The sequence below is a fragment of the Ctenocephalides felis genome, unplaced genomic scaffold (assembly GCF_003426905.1).
Source record: "Ctenocephalides felis isolate EL2017-DRISC unplaced genomic scaffold, ASM342690v1 CF-g0.4_SCAFFOLD_03572, whole genome shotgun sequence".
Taxonomy (NCBI): domain Eukaryota; kingdom Metazoa; phylum Arthropoda; class Insecta; order Siphonaptera; family Pulicidae; genus Ctenocephalides; species Ctenocephalides felis.
In genome coordinates, this window is record NW_020539726.1 from 13164104 (window position 1) to 13173481 (window position 9378).

Below are 9378 nucleotides of genomic sequence, written 5' to 3' on the forward strand. Positions count from 1 at the left end.
TGTTTATCGTTTAGTGTTTGTTTAGTGCTCTTTATAAAAGCTTTTATAGTGCTCTAGTAAACTCTAGTAAAGTAAAGTACAGTAAGAGTGTATTGTTCCTGGTTCCTGAACAGCCTTCTTCTGGGAATCGCGAAGTAATGGACACATTTTCAAGCACAAATCAATATTTCATAATATATTAAAAAATTGCTCAATTTTTTTTCTAAATCGTCAGACAAAAAAATGGTAATCACGATGTTCCAGAAGAATCGGTGACAAAGGTTAGTGCATTTTCATTTCTATGCATGTTTTCTAAGGATACACGTCTCGTTGTGAATTCACAAAAATTGATTTTTATCGATTTTCTAAAATATTTTTAATCTATCATTATTTTTCGATATTTTTTAATTCTGTTGACTTTCTTCGAATTCTGCAGCTTTTTAATCCAATATTGTCGTTTTTTACAAAAAAAATAAATATTCCATCTGGTATTTACAGCAACTTGCAATTAAATTTAAACATACATCAGTTACAAAAGTTTTTCTTGAGAACTCTTCAAACCATTGATTGCTTTATTAGTCAATTTATTATAAACTACGCAGAAAGAAAAAAAATTCTGTGATATAAATTATACTTTCCTGCATACAATAATCGTATGTTATATAAATTAGAGCAAGAATGTTAGTGATGTAAATTTTTGAACTCTTTGGAAAATTGTTCAAAAAAACACAACTGATATCTATAAAATAAGAATATGTAAATGCCTTGGAACATTAATGACTGACATATACCTAAACTTTATTTTAGAACATCTACTGCCAAAAAATGCACCTCAATTTGTATCACATATATGTGTTGATAATGTATAAAATGTTTATAAATTATCAAAAGCGGATTTATAAAATCATTTTTAATTAAATAAAAACTAAAATGTTTTGTGAACTATTTAAAAGTGTTAGTCTGTTAACTAACTTATATTTAAATAATAACATTATTTTGTTAATGACATCTGGGGTTCTGGGTGAGATTAGCCAAAATTTATAAAACGACTTCAACAACATAAAAACAAATAAAAAAATCCCAAACGATTTGAAACTATGCTTACAAAACATATTAACGCATTAAAACATAATATAAGTTTTTGAACTCTGTTATATTGCATTTTGAAGAAAAATCATTAAAAAAATGTACCAGTAAAAATATTCCATAACCATTTATAACCATAAACAGTAATAAACAATTGGTTAATATTTAAAATAATTTTTAGCCTCATAAAAACATAAAAATTAGAAAATTGTTTCTGAAATTTTTCATAATAAAACCAGTTTTTGTAAGCCTATAATATTTTAGAATGCTTGTTAAGTTTCCATCGTCATACAAAGTTTTATTAAAATCATTCAAAAAAATCCTACAGTTAATTGCGATGAAATGGCTCGATGGAGCTTTATCGAAAACTAATCAACACGAATTTTAATTGATTTTTTAACCCGGTTTTTTCATTTTAAAAATCGTTCTAGCATTTTGGGCAAATGGACTCGCAAAACTTGAGTCCAAAATAAATGAGAGTCCTTATCGAGTTTCATTAAATTGTTCTCAAATTTTTTACGAAACGTCATATTTAAATTTTCAAATATTCTCAAACGATTCGTAATGTCTTGGAACGTCAAGAAAAAATAAAATTAGCATTTTCTGGCTAAACAATAATTATCACCTGCGAAAAGTCCGTACCCGTAGGCATAGGGTAACTTATAGTAATCGTCAAAAAATGGAAAATTTTTGCATATCTTTACGTTTCAGAGATTTCTGAACAATTGGGCATACCTTAGAAAAATTGATGTATGTATGTGTGTGTGTGTAGGTATGTGTAGATATAATTTTTTGTCGACGTTTTAGGGAGCACGGATTTATCAATTCGAACGATTCTTAAACATTTGTTTCCTATTGATAGAGAGGCGTGCTAATTAGTTTTTGGCAAAGACAGGTCCAGCTGTTTCGGAGATAGGTAACAAAAAGTGCTGAAAATCGAAATTCGTTTTTTGCGAGAACCGGACATCCGATTAGAATGATTCAAAAAATAATCGGTTCGTATTGATGGGAAAATATGCTGATTAGTTTTTTGCAAAGTTAGCTCCAGGCGTTTCGGAGATGCGGAGCAAAAAGTCCAAAAAAACACTTTGTTTGTGTTGCTACTGTGAAGAAATTATTAGTTTCTGGGAATGTTTTATTACAATACGGAAAGTTCCAGCAATTTGCCTTAAGCCACTAAAATGAAATTTATTTTGATGTACCTGTCAGTATCCGGTATGCAATGAGCAGCGCTTATTGCCCAATTTTCGCTCAATATTGAGGCACCGCACATGGGGGCTATCCAGTATTTCACCAAGCACAATTGCCAAGGATGATGCGAAATGTCAATATCATGGCCTCCTACAATGCGCCCCGTACTTACTTTTCTTTGCTCTATTTTTGAAACAAAATTTATCTCAAATTAATATCCTTAGACTTAAAGATGTTAGCAGATTATTTAGGGTTCAAATACTAAGTAATAATAAATGTAATTTGATAATATTTAATAACTATCAACACTATTGTATTTATTATTTATCAACACTAGCTATGCTATAACAGTAATTATTAGAACTTACTGCATGTTACCGAAATTACTAGTATGAACAATAGCAATAGCTTCATATTTTTAAATTGTTCTCGGAACATGTTTTTGCTAGAATATATATATATATATATATATATATATATATATATATATAAATTATACACAAGCGTTGAAAGTAATCTATTTTTACGAGTTTAGAGCTATAATATATCATAATTTTTTATGAGTTTTGCATTAGTTTTTTATTTGATGTTAGTCCTTGTCTTTATCGTGGTACTTTTTGTAACAATCAAATAATTAAATTGATATTATCTACTAATGTATAAACATTATTTTGCAAAACTTTGAATTCATATGTTAATAATACTAAACGAAAATGTAATGAATATATTAGAGTTCTAAAATTTGAATACCGATTTACATTTGAAAAAATAATTAACCTTAAAGAAATGTAAGATTGTATATACTGCCAACAAAAAACAATAATCAGTTAATTTATGGGTTTTGAAGTATTTTAATTCTTCTAGCAATTTGCTAAAAAGTCCATACTGACGAACTGTTTCTTCTTTTTTAAAAGTTAAATCTTGGAATTGCTACATATTATTGAGTTGCTCGTCTACAAATTTTATTACTTTTATAAAAATTTAAAAAAACATAAAAATAACTATTTCATTAAAAAAAGAGGGCGCGTAAGGTTCACACGCGATTGAAGTAAAACTTTTTTTGCAAGATGGCACTCGAATTGAAAATATATACATCATAATAACAATTTTCAATATTGTTTATTAGTAATAAGGTAACACTCGTGCATAGATAAAAGAAGAGTATACTCATGCACTCGTGATGCACACATTTATTAATGTTATTCATTATACATATTTATATATCAATTCTAATAATTATCAATCAAATCATCAATTATAAATTATATAATTATAATAGTTTTTGAAATATTTATGATATTTGAAAACAATAATGTAATTAAAGTCATTCTTTAAATATGATATGATCGGTTTGTCATTGTAGTTAGCATTTAGGACTTGAACCTTCATTGAGGAAATAAAGTAATTGCTGATTAATAAATTCTATAATATTCGTTCACACAGTGAATTATTTTAAACAACGCCTAAAGAAATATTGTTTTCACAATTTCACTCATCATGTAATTGTGTTTGAAAAACTTCGTGTAATTAAAATTAACATTCATTAACTGCATGTATTTTTATTGCTTTTTCGCAGGCGATGCAATCTTATTCTTTGAGCAGCTATAAATATCTGTCTTGTCTATAAAACTATTTTTCACTTTAATAACATCAAAAATTTATATAAACTGCGAATAATATAAAAATTATTCAACTTACGTTTCTTACACGGCACACATGTTTCATTTGTTTATTATTTTCATTATAATTTTCACGGGGGACATGGTAAAACATTCTTCTGATTCAGGCATTTTTTATTAAATCAAGATTTGTACTATGATGTAACCTTAAAATCTAATGGCATTCCGATCTCCTCGTTGATGTACGCCGGTACGTATACAACCAAAGATTTCTCACACCACGACTAATCACAATTCACTCGACACAATGACTAATCACAATTCACTCGACACAACGACTAATCACAATCGACCCGTAGAAAAATGATTTCATCGGGAGCAAATGACGAACAGTTCGGGCGTAACACTACTTCCGTTGCATTTACAGATTTACTCGCTAGTCGCGCCTAAAGAAATCTTACTTCAAAAAAATCTCTGATAGATGATGAGAAATCAACTTAATACAAAAAAAATATTAATGATTGATAATGATTTTCTTTTATTTTAATTGCACTAAATATTATAAAAAGTCCCCGCTTTCACCTTATGTCCCGTGTTTTTCTAAAAGTATAATTGTCACAGAGATAGATCTTTTGTCGCGAATTATTTAGAATTTTGGAAAAGTATAGGTTTAAATTGAATCTTGACAAATGCTTCATAATAAAATTATAACGACACATCAAATATCTGAAAATGATATATGCAACAAGAATCGTTTTATGGGCAATACGTTGCAAATGCATATTTCTGAATGCGTGTTACAATAGCTTCTTACATTATTAATTTTGTTTAATATTATTATTTTAAACGTTATTAAGTTTTTTTTTCAATTTCACGAAAATTAGTAAAGATTATAAAAATGTGCTTTTTGACTTCCTGGTACAAAATATTGTCGCCTGATATTATAGATTTTTTTCAGAGCGCAACTTGTCTTTAACAACCTTACGCTAATTGAAACCAATATTAAAAATGCTGTTTTTTTATTTATATTTATCTAATTTTTACATTTTACGATTTGAATTTCAAATTCCTGTCATATTGAATATGTAATCCCTTATACTGGTGCTTGCTATATTTGTGTAAACGCCTGGATTGTTTGATCTCCCGCAAACAAAACCCCATGACACGATTCCAACCAATTTTCTATTTTTATCAATAAGTGGTCCTCCACTATCTCCTTTGCAAGAATCTTTTCCTCCTTCATCCACACCAGCGCATATCATGCTATATAAAAATGGTTATAAAAATTATTTAAATACCATTCATAAAAAATGTGAAAGATTACCAAACACATATTATTTTCTAAATATGAATTCAAAATTATGAGAATAAATATATAAAAGTAAGATGTTTTATTATTATATACTAATTATATACTAAATTACTTACTTTTCAGTTATTCCACCAAACTCAGTATATATTTCATCACATGTGTCGTGATCTACAATGTTTAGTTCCACTCCATGCAAATACTTTTCCATAGATCCATTCTCCTGTAATTGTAAATTAATTTCTATTAGTAAAACTACAATCTTTACTTGCAAATTTTGTTGATATTTATGTACTTGACTAAATTCAATCTAAATTTGTGATGTTCCAACTCTAATTTTACTGGATTCGAACCAACTCGTATTCTGTGCCAACTCTGATTTTACTGGATTCGAATCAACTCGCCAAAAAATATTTACTGCGATTCAGAGCATGTTTTTGTAAATGAAATAATAGCGATGTTTATGATATTGCACTGATTTTTTCTGACATGATGGTGGCATATACAATCAACCCTCCGTTAACGCGGCAAGTGCGTATCGTGTAGTATGGGAACCTTGCTATAAAAATCTCAGATTTATCTGTGTGTTAATACGACATTAGTGCTATATGGAGTCTCTGTTATTGGAGGGATGTCGGATTTTTGGTACCCTGTAGTATAGAAACCCAGAGTGTTCCCAGAGTGTCGTGTTAAAGGAGTGTTGACTGTACTGTTGTTGTCGTCATATAAAGTGAACAACTTTACATTCAGAAATCCGGTTAGATACCTAAAATAATTACGTTGTCAAACGACCCAAGGTTCTGATTTTTATTCTATATTATTTACCAATGCAGAGGTATTTGATTATCTTTTATTGTAAATTAATTAGAAAATATTTTTCAACCGTCTTCAAAATTAACTTATTTTTGATAACTACAAAACTTTTTTAAAAAGCAATTGGACGATCGACTTACCTCTATCTGATGTTTTTTATATTAGAATTTCTCTAATACTCATGATTTTTAATAAACATATTCTAGATCTATATATAGATAAATACAGTCAACCTTCGGTTCACACGGCACTTTTGGTACATGGTTTCCATACTACGCGGAGCTAAAAGTCCGACATCCCTCCGACTACACGGACTTCCTATTATACGGTTTTTGTTCAACAGCCCATAAGTTCCTTGCACAACCTATGAGTGATTCTAGGAACTTGATAACAAAAGAGTATTAATGTAAGTTTTATTATCAACTTTTATGTTTTAGACATGCCTGATTATATAATAGCTATCTAAGAACACGTTTGAACTGACTACTGCGTCGCGCCAATTTTTGAATAAGGCGTCTAGGTCATACATGTCATTTCGGTTGTATTACTTCTACTTGAAGTTTTATTTCTTGGTCTCCATACAGCACGAGAAAAATGGTGCGATTTGTACTAACTCGCGCGGTTCCCGTACTGCACTATATAAGTTTCCATAGAACGCACTACGAATTAGCCTGAATTGTATGTTAAATACGAATTTTTTATAGCGCAGTCCCCATACTGCACGGTACGCACTTGCCGCGTAAAGCGAGGGTTTACTGTATAAGTTAAAACTGATGCCGAAACTGATCTTTAACTGTAAATCCATACCTAAATTATATTTAGAATCTAAAATCAATCATTTAAAATCATCGACATATGTTAATGAGATTATAGTTGTCACAGAAATAAGTCCATTGATATATATTTGCTTCAGAGTTGATAAATAATAAATATTAGGGATTACATATATATATATACTAAAAAAAATTATATATTTTATAAAGTAAATATTTATTTAAGAAGAAGAACCAAGAACCTTTGGTTGGAGTGCGGACTATCTTAAAGTTAATATTGAGAGCTAGAACTCTCAAAGAATTCTTTTTCATCAATTTGAAAGCATTTCATCATCTGGGAGCAAGAAAATTCGGAAACAACTATATTAAGGACCATCCTAATATATATTTAATACTTAATTTTTAATATAAACTTAACTTAACTTAATATTTAATTTAAATTACCTTAGAGTGTCCCCATCCGGTGACAGTAACTGGAGCACCAGTCTCTGGCTGATCATTTTTTGCTGCTAAGGTTATTGGTCTAATGGTGCAGACAGTGAAATCAAATGTTTCAGAAACTTTTAGTAAAGCTACATCATAATTCATACTTAAACCATAACCAGGGTGGATCCAAACTTCGCTGATGCCATATACAACTCCGCCTGAATCATGTTGATCGCTTCCAGCACGGAGCGACAACAGTTGTGGAATTTGAAACAAACTAAGAAAATGAAATATTTATTCGCATTTTGTAACTTAAGCAAAATAGTAAATACTTCTTTATTAATATTTCAATAATAATGAATTTTGTTTATTAGCTTACTCTTCAACACAGTGTGCGGCTGTTATTGCCCAATCTTTGCTGATGATTGATGCACCACATTTATGTTCAGATTCATACTGCAGGGAAAGTTGCCAACCAAATTTTTTTATGTCAACTTCAACACCACCCATTATGCGATTACTTGCCAACGCACATACTAGTTAAATTATTTTAATTATATATTTTTACTATAGTTGCATATATGTCAATATACATGAAGTATTTGAATTAGACTTTTGACACCTCCAAATTAAAAAACACATATGTCTATTTATTAACTTATAACTTTCTACCTTTTGCGATTAAAATTCAACCTTTTCATACTTACTTGATATAATGCATTGTATAGCAATGCACACAAATACCAATTTCATTTCAAACTTTATAAAAAATTATCACTTTGATACTAAGTTTATACTTATTATTGATCCCAAATATTTTTTCATGCAGTGATTTTACAAGTTTGTTTCAAAATTATAACTTTGATGAAAATGCATTTGTTACCATCTTATGTATAAAGGCATCTTATCAATCAATTATAGATAAGTTGAAATTAAATTAACATTTGATTCCATAGTTCGAATATTTTGTTTGTTCATAGAGCAATTATTAAGTATATCATAATCACGAATTAAATTATAGTATATCACTAAATAAGAAATATAAAATTAATGTAATTCGATAAGTTGACTTTAGCAAAATGGTCTATTCTTACTGCTCACTTATTTGTCATTTATCCAAATTGAGATAGAATTCTAATATTGTTATATATTTATTATTGTCCAATTTTTTAAATGTCTATTACAACCTTCACCCTGATTTTAGGTTTAATTTGACCGATCTATAAATAAAGATTTTATTTTTACAAGATGACCATTAATTTATGCTTCTATAACTTGCTTAGATTTTGTACCAGTACTTTTTTTTAATTGGCTATAGCATTAGCCACTTATATTTTTTTTCATTTCTATGCCATACACCTACTAACTTTATTGGCATCGTATTCCATTTTCATATTTCCTATTGATATTTCTAATATTTTATTCTTCAATATTACAAGTACAATTTATATATATATATATATATATATATATATATATATGTGTATATATAAAACATATAAACTATTATGGTTATCACTATATATACAATATATACTATAAACTTGGCCTTTTAAAACCTATCTGTAAAATGAATAGCAGCAATTATAAATTATTTTTAAATATGTTTTAGTAATAAATAAATTATTTACTACAAATTTTGATGCTATATCAAAAGTAATGTTTATTGAATTTTATTCTGAATACAAATAGTATGGGATGCATTAATAATAAATAAGATGATTACATGATTATTATTTCAATATATTAGATTCCAGTATGGAATCTTATAAAATCTCTAACGTCTTTTGAGTCGACTCTCGTGTATATTCCTGGAATTCCTGGACGGCCACAGCCAACACCCCACGAGACGATACCGTGCAGAACTCCTGCATCATCTACTAAAGGGCCACCACTGTCCCCTTGACAGGAGTCTTTACCGCCTTCTGGTACACCAGCACAAAACATACTAAAAAAAATCCGAAACATCATTAAAATCCAAATAATATTCAATTTGTAATTATGGGAGAAAGTGGTGATTAGTTTTTGGCAATAGCAGGTTCAGCCGTTTCGGACATACCGAGCTAAATGTGCAAAAAATAGCAGTTTTTTAAAGAACTAAGCATTTGATTTGAATGATTCAAAAATCTTTCTGCTTGTGTTGGCGAAACGATTGCTTTTGGGAAAGAACTTTTTTTTCATT

At 29.0% G+C, this 9378-nt stretch overlaps 2 protein-coding genes across 2 annotated transcripts in view; both read right to left on the reverse strand.

Moving 5' to 3' along the window:
• Positions 1 to 4890: 4890 nt before the first annotated feature.
• Positions 4891 to 7949, reverse strand: LOC113388086 (trypsin-1-like). The gene is made up of 5 exons (XM_026625494.1): positions 7904 to 7949; positions 7576 to 7732; positions 7215 to 7473; positions 5304 to 5407; positions 4891 to 5138 (listed from the first exon to the last, which is right to left on the reverse strand). Exons 1-5 carry the CDS (start codon positions 7947 to 7949, stop codon positions 4937 to 4939), a joined length of 768 nt encoding a protein of 255 aa, XP_026481279.1. The 3' UTR covers positions 4891 to 4936.
• Positions 7950 to 8907: 958 nt separating this feature from the next.
• The window catches only part of LOC113388088 (trypsin-1-like), a 15017-nt gene continuing 14546 nt past the window's right edge, over positions 8908 to 9378 (reverse strand). The window contains exon 3 of the mRNA XM_026625495.1: positions 8908 to 9144. Within this exon, the coding sequence (XP_026481280.1) occupies positions 8943 to 9144 (202 nt within the window). The 3' untranslated portion in view covers positions 8908 to 8942. The remainder of the gene's footprint in view (positions 9145 to 9378) is intronic.